Raw genomic sequence first — 16888 nt, 5'->3', positions numbered from 1 at the left:
GGTGTGTGTGTGTGTGTGTGTGTGTGTGTGTGTAGCCCGTTTTTGTGTGATCAGATGGCATCTGGTAGGCAAAATAGACATTACAAGTGTAAAATGTTCACAAATGTAATTCTTTTATTTAAGCATTCAAGTCAATTTGGCCTGGAAAAAAAAACAGGTTTTATTATTTACTGACATTAAAAATGGCCAAAATGGTTTCAAAACAATCTCCTGGCTTTGAAATATATCAGCCTGTAATTGGGCATTAACTTTTGTGCCTCTATAGTGAAAATAATTGAAAATTTCTGTTTTTTTTTTTGTTTTTTTTTTTTACAAACAAATGAGGCATTTTTGTATATTAATGAGGTTTATTATACCAAATATTACAAAAAAGTTTGCAAAATATATGTTAATATGTTGGAAACAAATTTGACAAAAAAAGGTAAAAAAAAAAAAAAAGGCTATCCTATATACTTCATTTTTTTATAAGCAGTCAAAACAGACAAGGTCAACTTAACTCTGCGCTCCTAATTTGCATAGGAATGCAGGAAAGGTCTGCAGGAGGGTTAAAAATAGAAACCCCTATAATCATTATACATGTTTATTTTATCATCCCTCACTGTTATTAAAAGAAAATCTTGACAACATTTTAAACAGAAATTATAATTAAAGTAAACTATAACTAAAACCAAATCTAAATACAGATACAGAGATTATTTTCCATAAGTCATCTAAAGGCAGTAACAGTATTTAAGCTTTGTACCTAAGTTTAAAAGGTTTTTCAAAATTACATTAACACTGACAAAGGGCATGTTTCACTTTATTTCTGTTTCTTTGCTGCCACCTTGTGTTCATTAGGCGGTAAAAGTAAAATAAGCGTAAAACATTTCTGTACTATTGATTATACAGAATGAAGAAAACCCCTTGAAGTTAGATGTATGTGTATGAGATTTAAATCAGAGGTTCCCAAGCAAGGAGTCAGATCTGCTGATTAATATCGGATGTCTGCATGACATGGATCTTCTGCCTCATATACTTTACTTTGAAATCATGATTTCAAACACAAACATGAAGATAAAATAGACATACCTCATGCCATGAAACTTCAAACTCATTGGACACAATAATAAAATAGTTAAGACAAGAGAATAATGGTGTCTCTCATGTTGACTTGTTTATGCATGGTTCTTTATGCCTTGTACTGAAAACATGCCACAGTCATCACCAGATCTCAAAGCGCTTGTCTTTTTGGAAAGGCTCTTGATCAGTAATTCTGTTGCCGAAGAGTCTGAACACACACAAAAATATATATATTCAACTTTAATGAAAAGGACCCATTTATATACATATCTATCTAGTGTACAGTGTGTGTGTACAAACACCACAGAAACATGAACAAACCTACCGAACTGTTTGTATGTTGCTGCTGGTGGAAACAACTGTGTAGATTCTTCCTGCTAAACAGTCGCCTATGTCATCGTGACTCAGACTAAGGAGAAGAACAAACATATACATACAATGAGTACAGTGTAACTGCAGATAACACACACACACACACACACACAATGTATACTCACTCCAGGACCTCCACTTTATGCAGATGTGGTAACAGCAGCTCCAGGCCCTGATCAGTGAGCTTGCAGTGACTGAGGTCCAGTTCTGACAGACCTTCAGAAAACTCCAGAAACAATGCTAATGATTTACAGGCACCAAGATCCAGAGGGGTCTCGCTGAGGTCCATGTCTCCATTCAGAGCCTTTGAGAGGGACATAACATTCATCACACAGTCTGACTGATTCACCACACGGAGAAGAGCCAGGAACCGGAGCAACAAAGATTTACTACAGCTGAGAGAGAGAGAGAGAGAGAGAGAGAGAGAGATATGGAAAGAGACACACAGAGAGAGAGAGAGACAGAGAGACAGAGAGTTAGACCATGGTCAGTCAGTGTTAAAACTTTTAATGCAGTCACACACAGTGTACATTTCAGTTTGTCCTGAAAGTCCTTTGTCCTGTATGTGTGTCTCACCGTAGTCTCACAGTATGTAGAATGAGTAAGAACACGTCCACTCCAGTGTCCTCCAGCTCACAGTCCTCTAGAATGAGCTCTGTACGTTGCTGGGATTTCTGGATGGCAGTGCTGATGTCTCTGCAGTCCTCGGTGCTCAGATGCAGAGTTTTATCCTGTGTTTCTGTGCTCAGATCCAAACCAGTGCTACAGCAGAAGTCCAGTCTGTTCTGCAGAGCAGAGAAAACAGCTGCTACTGCCCCCTGTTGGAGCTCAGAGACACTGCAGCAGTGGAGTAACTTGAGCAACAGAAACCTGTCAACACTGAGAGCAAAGAAAAGAAGCATTTTAACTGTTGAAATATTTATGTATTAGTAAATATTACTGCAGTTTCTATTACTGAAACATGTAGATTTATTTCCCAGGTATTGTCCATGTGAACACTGAGTTACCTGAGCTGAGAAAGTCTGTTGAACAGGGGTAGAATCTTCACCAGCTCCCCGTCTGGTATGGAGGTCCACATCAGGCTCAGAGAGACAGATGTACAGTGTTGGAGGGTGAAGCACAGGGCAGTACAGTGGTATGAGTTCAGATCTGTATTGTTCAGGTTAAAACAGCTGTGTGTTGACTTTAAAAGACTGGACACATAGTGAGCAGAGTCAGTCTCATAGATCTCTCTGATGAATGACAGCAGAACACTGGGGTTCAATCTGTGAAGGTTACAAACACACTTTTATTAATCCTCTGGCACATTGTATTCTGAGCAGTTATTTAATTAGCAAATTAAACAGAGTAAATAAACTTTACATGACACAACATTCATATTCATATAAAATAATCTCAGTTGGAAAACAGATCTTAGTAACTTAGTAACTTCTGAAGATGAAATAAATGGTTTTATTATAATAAAAGATGAATCTGAATGTTATAGTTACACTTTACATTTCTTCCTTCTTACCGTTTAAACTGAATTTCAGACAGTAGAGGAAGAATCTCTCTGGTGTGTTTATGAGTGATTTTGTTCTTTCTGATGTTCACACTAATGCAGCAAACTCGCTGCTGGAGAAGATAGATAAGCTCCTCCCAGCTGAGAGAACAGGAAGTCAGGTCTCCTCCCACCTTCTCCAGGAAAAAGCGAGTCAGTTCTCCATCCTGAGCTTCATTCAGCAGATCAGTAAACTGCTGGAGAGTCGATTTCGATAATCTACACACAGACACAAGTTTATAAATAATAATATAGACATTTTTGTATGATAAAGATGTGAACTGGAAACTGACCTGATCTTGAAAAGGCCAGGATGACACATGAGGCTGAGGAGAGAGTGAGCCTCCATCCTGTACTCAGTGAGGTTCACACAGTGAACAGTCCAGAGGTTCAGGAGGGACGACAAACTGCTCAGATATCTGAAGATCTTTGGGTTTATGATGATAAAGTCCAGACAGAGCTCCTGAATGACCCACCGGCTCTCACTGCTCCTGAATGACCCACCGGCTCTCACTGCTCTGGCCATCCTCACTACCAAACGCTCACTCAGGCTGAAAAACGTTCACACAAACTCAGTCATCAAAGTGAATTTCACTAAAGCATGTTAAACCTTAATGATGTTACACAGACTGGTGTAAACATGAAGAAAGTGATTATTAACACGTACCAGAGTTTCTGTAGGTGTGTGATGTGTCTGAGGAGAAGTCTGGCTCCTCTGAGAGAGATGGCTTGTGGTTTTAGAGTGAGTTTGAGTTTGGAGTCTGAGAGATTGAGTAATTTCCTCACAGCCCTGCACTCACGAGTAGTTAAAAACCAATCTATAATGAGGACGAAGTCCATAGCAGCAAAGAAAGCTCTCACCAGCTCTGTATCTTCTGCATGGGCAACAACTGCTTTACTTAAACGTGGAATTAACTTTTCTTCACATCTAAAACAGACAGGTTTAATGTAACGTTATTGTTTTTAATGTAATTGTTTGTAAAAGTCCATAAATAACATGTTGGAGCTGATACAGTATTAGTCACAAAATAAATATGTACTTAAATAAGTTCGACTGCAAGCAACAGAAGAAATTAAGATTTAGTTTCCTAATAATCAGAACTAAGATTATTCTGAACTTTCCTGAAGACTTTAAAGTTTCTTAATCTCAAATCAGATCTTACAATTTTAAGTTTATTATAATAAATATGTTGTACGACTATAAAACATGAGATTAATTACATTTTAATTCAATTTCTATGGGGTCAGAATTGTTTCGTTATTCTGAATAAATATACCATGATCCACAAATAAATATAAAGAGTTTCACAAATATTTTTTAAATTAACAAATGCACAATAAGCAAACCGTAAATATATGTTACAAATTTCACAAAAAGAAATGAAATTCACAAATAAATAAAATGTGATTTGCAAATAAAAAAATATTTATAAATATATATTTAATTGTATTTATTTGTGAATGGCTTCCTGCTCATTTGTGAATCGCGTTCTGTGCATTTGTGGATTTGAAACATTTCTAACGTCAAGACGTGCACAAGAATCCACAAATAGATGGACTCCGCCCACCGTCTACTCCAGCCAATCGGACAACGGTCTCGTGGTGCTGACCAATCGTGGCACGGTCTACCTCCAACCATTCACGTGCCACGATTGGTCAGCGCCACGAGACCGATGGTACCTGCTAAATGCCATAAATCGATATGTTTTATGCCATAAATGCTATAAATCTAAATGCTTATTTTCAGCATAGGTTTAAATCATTACACCACCTATGCATTATGGATGTTATAACTACATATTATAGTGATCTAATCCTTGCTAATTGGCATTACTGAGGGATTTTAATAACATAATAATAACAACGGTGAAGTGACCCATACTCAGAATTTGTTCTCTGCATTTAACCCATCCAAAGTGCACACACAGCAATGAACACACACCCGGAGCAGTGGGCAGCCATTTATGCCCACAACCTTCGGGTTACAAGTCAGACTCTCTAACCATTAGGCCACGACTGCCCAAAGGATATCCCGTCCCTACTACTTCTGAATTCTCTTAAACCATGTTGAGTCAAACTTCCCTTTTTGAATACTGAGCAGGAAGAGTTAGTAAAAAATGTTATTGTTGACAAGATTATTGATATTAGAGTTAATTTTTAAGGTTCTTCCTCTTGTGTAGATTTTTCCTCTTATTCCCAATGATACATGTTGACATGGTCTACCTCCAACCAATCACGTGCCACGATTGGTCAGCGCCACGAGACCGTTGTCCGATTGGCTGGAGTAGACGGTGGGCGGAGTCCATCTATTTGTGAATTCTTGTGCACGTCTTGACGTTAGAAATGTTTCAAGTCGACAAAACGCAATCCACAAATGAGCAGGAAGCCATTCAGAAATAAATACAATTAAATATATATTAATAAATATTTTTTTTTTATTTGCAAATCACATTTTATTTATTTGTGAATTTCATTTCTTTTTGTGAAATTTGTAACATATATTTACGGTTTGCTTATTGTGCATTTGTTAATTTAAAAAATATTTGTGAAACTCTTTATATTTATTTGTGGATCATAGTATTTATTCAGAATAACGAAACAATTCTGACCCCATAATTATCAACTTGAAATATAATCAGTTACAAATAATATACAACAATGTTGATGACTAATCAATCACAATTAGAAAAGAAATTACTTTTCATGATGAATGAGACAGAAAATATGAACAGATTATTCATCTTCCATAGTAACAGACATCTAACTCTGTGTATTAACATAAAATACCTCAGAATAAACATGTGTGTAGGAGTTGGTGTGTGAAGATGCAGCTTACCCATTAAAGCTGAGGTGTGAGATGTAGGGCAGACACTGAAGGAAACTCCTCACTACACTCTCTACATCTGAACAGTCTCTCAGCTCCACTCGTTTCTTCTGTGTTTGGAGTTTCAGCACTTCTAGGAGGACGGAGACTTTTCTCTCTGAGAGCTTTATGGACCAAACAGGAAGTGACCGGTAAACTGGCAGCAATGCTGGAAGGACAGTCCTGTGTGTTTTACTCTCATACTGCTTCACATGTGAGAACAGATCCAGCAGGAAATCACTCTGTTTTTCATGGAATCCATGAAGCTCTTGTCTAAAAGGGAATGTGTTGTAGCTGCACACTGACACCAGCAGCTCAGTAAAACTCTCTCCTTTATCTGATTGACAGTCGACTGCTGCGATGATCAGATTCACCATAAACTGGACGGATGCAGATCCTGAATTAGACCTGTATATAAGAACATATATAAGTTATGAGGAAGAATCTCATAGACAGTGAAAAAGATTCACCTAAAGCTCAGAACAAACACATAAATGAGGCTAATAATAAAGGCTAATATTCAGCTAGTGTAGAGAACATCAGACTATCAGTCTGTTCATATCAAGGAAGATAAAAATGAACAGTTTCTTCTTGTAGCCATGGACAGGAGCATCACCAAAATAGCAAATAATTAAAACTTGAGCGGGATCTTGAGTTTTGAAAACAGGCAAGCGTGACATCTCCAAAAAAAAAAATACAATAAAATAAAAAAAATAAAAAATAATGGGGGAATTGTTGTGATTGGTAAGGATCACTGACCGCAATTTAACCAAATAGAAAGTATTTGTTTAATTTCCGTTTATTAATTTGTGTGTGTGTGTGTGTGTGTGTGTGTGTGTGTGTGTGTGTGTGTGTGTGTGTGTGTGAGAGAGAGAGAGAGAGAGAGAGAGAGAGAGAGAGAGAGAGAGAGAGAGAGAGAGAGAGAGATTATGACTGGTGGTGTTTATTGTAAGTGTTTGATGCCTTTTTGGACCCCTTTATCATGTGTAATGTTGCTCCCATATAAAACAGTTCAGCACAAGACATGTTTAGGTTCATGATTGTTTCATTTTGAGGTTTTGTTCAAACCGACCATCGAAAATACCCTCGCTAATGAATGTTTTTTTTTCTCTCAATGGTTGTTGCGTTGAATCTTACCCATATTCAATATTGCTATTTTCTGATTGGCTATTGTGTAGCCTCTTTTTTTTTGATTGGCTGATAAGCGTCAGGCTTGACTAAGAACTCCAGGGGAGACGCGCTTGGTTCCTGCCCGTTTCTATAGAGACAGCGATGCGGACTGATACATTTTGGCGCTGCCGCATATTAAATATATGTTAAATAGTAAGATTTTCTGCGTGAGAAATACGATGTTGTGGCGGGAGGATGTGATAAAAGACCCAAGTGAGTGACTGTCACTCTCAGTGCGTGACACTTGATAGTCCTGAATACATATTGATCTGATTCCTGAGTTACAAACAACCTGCTGTTTTATAGCCACATTAACTGTCCCAGTCCTCAGTCCTACTTATAATTACAGTGGTAAAGTCACACACACACACACACACACACACACACACACACACACACACACACACACACACACACAGCTGTTTAGTGATGATCAGTACAGTCACATGTGAGAGTTTCCCTCATGTCTGATATAGAAAGTGATGATGTAATGAACACAGTAACTTTGATAACTGATCAAATTATCTAGATATTTAGCTGTAAGACAATCAGACCCAGACTTGTAGTGTCTAGTTAGAAAAAGGATTAAAATCCATTAGTTAAAAGGTTAATATTCATTATCTAGCTAAATCAGATGGCAGTGTATTTAGTATAGAGAAGTTTTGTATAAAATACTGTTGATTTTTCAAAAGTAAATGTAAAGTTTATTTAAACTTGAAATTGCATTAACTTTATATAAAATGCTAAATAATTCAAATTAATTATTTGAAATTAAAAAATAAAAAAGCAAACAAAATGCCTTTAACTTGGCTAACATTAGCAAGCTAATCATGCCTTTAACTTAAACTTACTCATTAAACATGAGCTCTGAGATCTTCAGCTGTGGAGCACAAACACTAAAGAAAGTCTGAGAAATCTGTAATAGCTTACTCATTAAAGCTGAGGTGTGAGATGTAGGGCAGACACTGAAGGAAACTCCTCACTTCACTCTCTTCACCTGAACAGTCTCTCAGCTCCACTCGTTTCTTCTGTGTTTGGAGTTTCAGCACTTCTAGGAGGTCGGAGACTTTTCTCTCTGAGAGATTTATGGACCAAACAGGAAGTGACCGGTAAACTGGCGGCAATACTGGAAGGACAGTCCTGTGTGTTTTACTCTCATACTGCTTCACATGTGAGAACAGATCCAGCAGGAAATCACTCCGTTTTTCATGGAATTTCTCAAACTCTACACTAAAAGGGAATGTGTTGTAGCTGCACACTGACACCAGCAGCTCAGTAAAACTCTCTCCTTTATCTGATTGACAGTCGACTGCTGCGATGATCAGATTCACCATAAACTGGACGGATGCAGATCCTGAATTAGACCTGTATATAAGAAAATATATAAGTTATGAGGAAGAATCTCACAGTCAGTGCCAAAGATTCACCTAAAGCTCAGAGCAAACACATAAATGAGGCTAATAATAAAGGCTAATATTCAGCTAGTGTAGAGAACATCAGACTATCAGTCTGTTCATATCAAGGAAGATAAAAATGAACAGTTTCTTCTTGTAGCCATGGACAGGAGCATCACCAAAATAGCAAATAATTAAAACTTGAGCGGGATCTTGAGTTTTGAAAACAGGCAAGCGTGACATCTCCAAAAAAAAAATAAATACAATAAAATAAAAAAAATAAAAAATAATGGGGGAATTGTTGTGATTGGTAAGGATCACTGACCGCAATTTAACCAAATAGAAAGTATTTGTTTAATTTCCGTTTATTAATTTGTGTGTGTGTGTGTGTGTGTGTGTGTGAGAGAGAGAGAGAGAGAGAGAGAGAGAGAGAGAGATTATGACTGGTGGTGTTTATTGTAAGTGTTTGATGCCTTTTTGGACCCCTTTATCATGTGTAATGTTGCTCCCATATAAAACAGTTCAGCACAAGACATGTTTAGGTTCATGATTGTTTCATTTTGAGGTTTTGTTCAAACCGAGCATCGAAAATACCCTCGCTAATGAATGTTTTTTTTTCTCAATGGTTGTTGCGTTGAATCTTACCCATATTCAATATTGCTATTTTCTGATTGGCTATTGTGTAGCCTCTTTTTTTTTGATTGGCTGATAAGCGTCAGGCTTGACTAAGAACTCCAGGGGAGACGCGCTTGGTTCCTGCCCGTTTCTATAGAGACAGCGATGCGGACTGATACATTTTGGCGCTGCCGCATATTAAATATATGTTAAAGATTTTCTGCGTGAGAAATACGATGTTGTGGCGGGAGGATGTGATAAAAGACCCAAGTGAGTGACTGTCACTCTCAGTGCGTGACACTTGATAGTCCTGAATACATATTGATCTGATTCCTGAGTTACAAACCACCTGCTGTTTTATAGCCACATTAACTGTCCCAGTCCTCAGTCCTACTTATAATTACAGTGGTAAAGTCACACACACACACACACACACACACACACACACACACACACACACACACACACACACACACACACACACACACACGCGCAACATGCTGTTTAGTGATGATCAGTACAGTCACATGTGAGAGTTTCCCTCATGTCTGATATAGAAAGTGATGATGTAATGAACACAGTAACTTTGATAACTGATCAAATTATCTAGATATTTAGCTGTAAGACAATCAGACCCAGACTTGTAGTGTCTAGTTAGAAAAAGGATTAAGATCCATTAGTTAAAAGGTTAATATTCATTATCTAGCTAAATCAGATGGCAGTGTATTTAGTATAGAGAAGTTTTGTATAAAACATACTGTTGATTTTTCAAAAGTAAATGTAAAGTTTATTTAAACTTGAAATTGCATTAACTTTATATAAAATGTTAAATAATTCAAATTAATTATTTGAAATTAAAAAATAAAAAAGCAAACAAAATGCCTTTAACTTGGCTAACATTAGCAAGCTAATCATGCCTTTAACTTAAACTTACTCATTAAACATGAGCTCTGAGATCTTCAGCTGTGGAGCACAAACACTAAAGAAAGTCTGAGAAATCTGTAATAACTTACTCATTAAAGCTGAGGTGTGAGATGTAGGGCAGACACTGAAGGAAACTCCTCACTTCACTCTCTACATCTGAACAGTCTCTCAGCTCCACTGGTTTCTTCTGTGTTTGGAGTTTCAGCACTTCTAGGAGGTCGGAGACTTTTCTCTCTGAGAGCTTTATGGACCAAACAGGAAGTGACCGGTAAACTGGCAGCAATGCAGGAAGGACAGTCCTGTGTGTTTTACTCTCATACTGCTTCACATGTGAGAACAGACCCAGCAGGAAATCACTCTGTTCTTCATGGAATCCATGAAACTCTTGTCTAAAAGGGAATGTGTTGTAGCTGCACACTGACACCAGCAGCTCAGTAAAACTCTCTCCTTTATCTGATTGACAGTCGACTGCTGCGATGATCAGATTCACCATAAACTGGACAGATGCAGATCCTGAATTAGACCTGTATATAAGAAAATATATAAGTTATGAGGAAGAATCTCACAGACAGTGAAAAAGATTCACCTAAAGCTCAGAACAAACACATAAATGAGGCTAATAATAAAGGCTAATATTCAGCTAGTGTAGAGAACATCAGACTATCAGTCTGTTCATATCAAGGAAGATAAAAATGAACAGTTTCTTCTTGTAGCCATGGACAGGAGCATCACCAAAATAGCAAATAATTAAAACTTGAGCGGGATCTTGAGTTTTGAAAACAGGCAAGCGTGACATCTCCAAAAAAAAAATACAATAAAATAAAAAAATAAAAATAATGGGGGAATTGTTGTGATTGGTAAGGATCACTGACCGCAATTTAACCAAATAGAAAGTATTTGTTTAATTTCCGTTTATTAATTTGTGTGTGTGTGTGTGTGTGAGTGTGTGTGTGTGTGTGAGAGAGAGAGAGAGAGAGACAGAGAGAGAGAGAGATTATGACTGGTGGTGTTTATTGTAAGTGTTTGATGCCTTTTTGGACCCCTTTATCATGTGTAATGTTGCTTCCATATAAAACAGTTCAGCACAAGACATGTTTAGGTTCATGATTGTTTCATTTTGAGGTTTTGTTCAAACCAACCATCGAAAATACCCTCGCTAATGAATGTTTTTTTTTTTTTCTCAATGGTTGTTGCGTTGAATCTTACCCATATTCAATATTGCTATTTTCTGATTGGCTATTGTGTAGCCTCTTTTTTTTTGATTGGCTGATAAGCGTCAGGCTTGACTAAGAACTCCAGGGGAGACGCGCTTGGTTCCTGCCCGTTTCTATAGAGACAGCGATGCGGACTGATACATTTTGGCGCTGCCGCATATTAAATATATGTTAAATAGTAAGATTTTCTGCGTGAGAAATACGATGTTGTGGCGGGAGGATGTGATAAAAGACCCAAGTGAGTGACTGTCACTCTCAGTGCGTGACACTTGATAGTCCTGAATACATATTGATCTGATTCCTGAGTTACAAACAACCTGCTGTTTTATAGCCACATTAACTGTCCCAGTCCTCAGTCCTACTTATAATTACAGTGGTAAAGTCACACACACACACACACACACACACACACACACACACACACACACACACACACACACACACACACACACACACACACACAACATGCTGTTTAGTGATGATCAGTACAGTCACATGTGAGAGTTTCCCTCATGTCTGATATAGAAAGTGATGATGTAATGAACACAGTAACTTTGATAACTGATCAAATTGTCTAGATATTTATCTGTAAGTCAATCAGACCCAGACTTGTAGTGTCTAGTTAGAAAAAGGATTAAGATCCATTAGTTAAAAGGTTAATATTCATTATCTAGCTAAATCAGATGACAGTGTATTTAGTATAGAGAAGTTTTGTGTAAAATATTGTTGATTTTTCAAAAGTAAATGTAAAGTTTATTTAAACTTGAAATTGCATTAACTTTATATAAAATGCTAAATAATTCAAATTAATTATTTGAAATTAAAAAATAAAAAAGCAAACAAAATGCCTTTAACTTGGCTAACATTAGCAAGCTAATCATGCCTTTAACTTAAACTTACTCATTAAACATGAGCTCTGAGATCTTCAGCTGTGGAGCACAAACACTAAAGAAAGTCTGAGAAATCTGTAATAACTTACTGTTTAAAGCTGAGGTGTGAGATGTAGGGCAGACACTGAAGGAAACTCCTCACTTCACTCTCTTCACCTGAACAGTTTCTCAGCTCCACTGGTATCTTCTGTGTTTGGAGTTTCAGCACTTCTAGGAGGACGGAGACTTTTCTCTCTGAGAGATTTATGGACCAAACAGGAAGTGACCGGTAAACTGGCGGCAATACTGGAAGGACAGTCCTGTGTGTTTTACTCTCATACTGCTTCACATGTGAGAACAGATCCAGCAGGAAATCACTCCGTTTTTCATGGAAGCCATAAACCTCTTGTCTAAAAGGGAATGTGTTGTAGCTGCACACTGACACCAGCAGCTCAGTAAAACTCTCTCCTTTATCTGATTGACAGTCGACTGCTGCGATGATCAGATTCACCATAAACTGGACGGATGCAGATCCTGAATAAAACCTGTTTGTAAGAAAATATATAAGTTATGAGGAAGAATCTCACAGACAGTGATAAAGATTCACCTAAAGCTCAGAGCAAACACATAAATGAGGCTAATAATAAAGGCTAATATTCAGCTAGTGTAGAGAACATCAGACTATCAGTCTGTTCATATCAAGGAAGATAAAAATGAACAGTTTCTTCTTGTAGCCATGGACAGGAACATCACCAAAATAGCAAATAATTAAAACTTGAGCGGGATCTTGAGTTTTGAAAACAGGCAAGCGTGACATCTCCAAAAAAAAAAAAATACAATAAAATAAAAAAAATAAAAAATAATGGGGGAATTGTTGTGATTGGTAAGGATCACTGACCGCAATTTAACCAAATAGAAAGTATTTGTTTAATTTCCGTTTATTAATGTGTGTGTGTGTGTGTGTGTGTGAGAGAGAGAGAGAGAGAGAGAGAGAGAGAGATTATGACTGGTGGTGTTTATTGTAAGTGTTTGATGCCTTTTTGGACCCCTTTATCATGTTTAATGTTGCTCCCATATAAAACAGTTCAGCACAAGACATGTTTAGGTTCATGATTGTTTCATTTTGAGGTTTTGTTCAAACCGACCATCGAAAATACCCTCGCTAATGAATGTTTTTTTTTTCTCAATGGTTGTTGCGTTGAATCTTACCCATATTCAATATTGCTATTTTCTGATTGGCTATTGTGTAGCCTCTTTTTTTTTGATTGGCTGATAAGCGTCAGGCTTGACTAAGAACTCCAGGGGAGACGCGCTTGGTTCCTGCCCGTTTCTATAGAGACAGCGATGCGGACTGATACATTTTGGCGCTGCCGCATATTAAATATATGTTAAATAGTAAGATTTTCTGCGTGAGAAATACGATGTTGTGGCGGGAGGATGTGATAAAAGACCCAAGTGAGTGACTGTCACTCTCAGTGCGTGACACTTGATAGTCCTGAATACATATTGATCTGATTCCTGAGTTACAAACAACCTGCTGTTTTATAGCCACATTAACTGTCCCAGTCCTCAGTCCTACTTATAATTACAGTGGTAAAGTCACACACACACACACACACACACACACACACACACACACACACACACACACACACACGCGCGCAACATGCTGTTTAGTGATGATCAGTACAGTCACATGTGAGAGTTTCCCTTATATCTGATATAGCAAGTGATGATGTAATGAACACAGCAACTTTGATAACTGATCAAATTATCTAGATATTTATCTGTAAGACAATCAGAACTAGACTTGTAGTGTCTAGTGTAAGAAATTACAGAAATTGCACCCAAATTCCACTCCAAGATACACATCTAAAAGAGCTCATTCCTAAAAAGGTTTAAGTATCATAAGGTAATACGTTTAGGACTCTAAACATATAAACGTGATTCAATTATTAGTATGGGAGCGGCAGCAGGACATCAAGGATCAGCATGAACAAAGGGTTTAAGTGACCGTGATTACCATTTAAAGTGACCATTTGGTTGATGACAATGGTAACAATACCAAGACAAGGTGTACGTGACCATCATTAACATTTAAAGACATCTGGCTAGACAACAAGGTGTAGCCCAGCCATTTGGGAGACACTCAGTTCTTACACTCAATACACATTCAAAGCAGAACCTCATTTAAACTACAAAGAGGAAAACAGTATAAAATGTTTGAGCAGGATTTGTTCGGGGTTCTTATTGACTCCGACGAACCCAAAGTACTTCATGTATTTTGTCACTGCGATACTGGAATAAACTTCTGGTTCTTCATTAAGATCTTCACCATCATCATCTTATCTTTACACACATTTTTTTATTTCTTACACTAGTTAGAAAAGAAATTAAGATCCATTAGTTAAAAAGTTCATATTCATTATTGTAACGAGGCATCATAAGGCTGATGATCCATTTGCAGCTTTTTATTAATTGTAGACAAAGCAAGCACAGTCAGGGCAGGCAAACACAACAACGTAGTACAGGCAGGAATCGTAAACGGGAAACTGGCAAAAAGGTCAGGACAGGCAGCACACAATCGAGAAAGCAAAGACAGGAACAGAGTCAATAAACCAGAACAGGAAACGAACATGGAAAACGCTCAGACTGACTGCAAAAGCAAATCGAGACTTCGCACCGGGGTCAAGTTCAAGTGCACTTAAGTAGCGTGGGAAATTGGCTACAGCTGGCTGCATAATTAGCCCCGGTGCGGGAATTGTGGGAACTGCAGTCCGGAAGTATCTAGTACTCCGGAGAAGTTTCTGTGTGTTGATGTGCGGAAGCAAGACAGGTGTTCCAGCCATGACAATTATCTAGCTAAATCAGATAGCAGTGTATTTAGTATAGAGCGGTTTTGTATAATATACAGTGATACCTCGAGATACAAGTTTAATTCGTTCCGTGACCTTGCTAGTATATCAATTTGCTCGTATCTCAAAACAATTTTCCCCATTTACATGAATTGCAATCCCATTAATCCGTTCCAGCTCGCAAAATTCCACTCCAGTTGTTTTGTTTATGTGTTTTGAATATGAAAAATGTTCAGTACCTGTATTTATAAATGACAAATTTTGTATAAAAACATACAGTAATAAAAGAGAATGTTAAAAAATTAAACTGGTTTTACTTTACGGAAGATGCGCATGGATTTGTGGGAGGAGTAAACAGGCGGAGGAGTTAGGAGGAATTACACTTGCATTTCGTTCACTTACTCGCGACTGTACGCTCTTAATGCTACTTTACACTTAAATGGAACTTAACTAAACCACTAAAATTAACGAACTTAACTGAAATCATCTTAACTAAACTTAATTGCTACAATTTCTCTTTTCTTTACATTAATTTTGCTTCATTTTCTTCATCGTTTTTCTCTTCACTTGAAACAGAGCACACGTGGTTGTTGGGGATCTTTATTTCGGCTTCGGCGGCAGCTCGGATGCTCGTATATCAAAAATTTGCTCGTATCTCACGGCAAAAATTTGGTTGAATCACAGCTCGTATCTCAAAAAATTCGTATATCAAAGCACTCGTATCTCGAGGTACCACTGTACTTTTGATTTTTTAAAAGTAAATGTGAACTTTACATGTACAGCATTTGGCAGACGCCCTTATCCAGAGCGACATACATAAGTGCTTAAATCGCTAACATTGAATACATTAAAGCTGCTCACTAGGTTACATACTTAAGACACCATGAGTTTAAAACATTTGTTCAAAGTTAAAATGAAAAAGTGTCAAAGGTTTTGTTTTTTTTTCTTTTTTCTTTCTTTTTTTAAATGCAAAAGATAAGCAAGAAGTGCTAGTTGAAGTGTTTCCTGAATAAGTAGGTCTTCAGTCGCCACTTGAAAATAACCAGTGACTCAGCTGTCTGGACCTCTAGGGGAAGTTCATTCCACCACCTTGAGCCCGAACAGAGAAGAGTCTTGTAGTAAACTTGCCTCTTACCCTGAGAGATGGTGGGAGCAGTCGAGCAGTGCTGGTAGATCGGAGGGTGCGGGGTGCAGTGCGAGGAGTGATGAGGGCTTTGAGGTAAGAGGGAGCTGGTCTGTTTTTGGCTTTGTAGGCCAGCATCAGTGTTTTGAATCTGATGCGTGCAGCTATTTAAACTCGAAATTGCATTAGTGTTTTAATTTCTAACATTAAGCTAAAAACCAGTGTTAGCAGGTTCGAGGTAAAGTAGCTAGTGAACAATAACAGTTCAGATCAGTAAAAGGGGTGAAATCTGTACAGGAACTTTAAACTTACTCATTAAACATGAGCTCTGAGATCTTCAGCTGTGGAGCACAAACACTAAAGAAAGTCTGAGAAATCTGTAATAACTTACACATTAAAGCTGAGGTGTGAGATGTAGGGCAGACACTGAAGGAAACTCCTCACTTCACTCTCTTCACCTGAACAGTTTCTCAGCTCCACTCGTTTCTTCTGTGTTTGGAGTTTCAGCACTTCTAGGAGGACGGACACTTTTCTCTCTGAGAGATTTATGGACCAAACAGGAAGTGACCGGTAAACTGGCAGCAATGCAGGAAGGACAGTCCTGTGTGTTTTACTCTCATACTGCTTCACATGTGAGAACAGATCCAGCAGGAACTCACACTGTTCTTTATAATCATAATCTGTCATCACTTTCTTCACTGTCTCCTGGATGTTTTGTGGTTGGTGTAGAGCTGCATGCAGACACAAATCCAGTAGAAAGTTTCTCCATCTCTTCTTTTCCTCTTCATCTCTAAGGTAAAACCTGGAGAAAAGTGAAAGATTCACATTATTACAGTAAACACAGAGAAAACTCTCACACATACAGAGAGAAAAATACAGAAGAAATAAAG

The 16888-nt window shown here is 37.8% G+C and overlaps 1 protein-coding gene across 1 annotated transcript in view; it reads right to left on the bottom strand.

Moving 5' to 3' along the window:
* Nucleotides 1-1136: 1136 nt before the first annotated feature.
* LOC113650481 overlaps nucleotides 1137-16888 on the bottom strand; it is a 79214-nt gene continuing 63462 nt past the window's right edge. Inside the window, exons 19-31 of the mRNA XM_047816718.1 lie at nucleotides 16390-16800; nucleotides 12131-12565; nucleotides 10027-10461; nucleotides 7935-8369; nucleotides 5808-6242; nucleotides 3639-3899; nucleotides 3265-3522; nucleotides 2945-3190; nucleotides 2439-2696; nucleotides 2008-2310; nucleotides 1557-1826; nucleotides 1385-1468; nucleotides 1137-1267 (exon numbers count right to left, since the gene is read on the bottom strand). Of these exons, the coding sequence (XP_047672674.1) occupies nucleotides 1201-1267; nucleotides 1385-1468; nucleotides 1557-1826; nucleotides 2008-2310; nucleotides 2439-2696; nucleotides 2945-3190; nucleotides 3265-3522; nucleotides 3639-3899; nucleotides 5808-6242; nucleotides 7935-8369; nucleotides 10027-10461; nucleotides 12131-12565; nucleotides 16390-16800 (3898 nt within the window). The 3' untranslated portion in view covers nucleotides 1137-1200. The remainder of the gene's footprint in view (nucleotides 1268-1384; nucleotides 1469-1556; nucleotides 1827-2007; nucleotides 2311-2438; nucleotides 2697-2944; nucleotides 3191-3264; nucleotides 3523-3638; nucleotides 3900-5807; nucleotides 6243-7934; nucleotides 8370-10026; nucleotides 10462-12130; nucleotides 12566-16389; nucleotides 16801-16888) is intronic.

Source organism: Tachysurus fulvidraco, chromosome 7 (genome assembly GCF_022655615.1).
Source record: "Tachysurus fulvidraco isolate hzauxx_2018 chromosome 7, HZAU_PFXX_2.0, whole genome shotgun sequence".
NCBI classification, from domain to species: Eukaryota; Metazoa; Chordata; class Actinopteri; order Siluriformes; family Bagridae; genus Tachysurus; species Tachysurus fulvidraco.
Note: the sequence above shows the minus strand (reverse complement) of the source record. Positions and strands in the feature narration are given on the sequence as shown.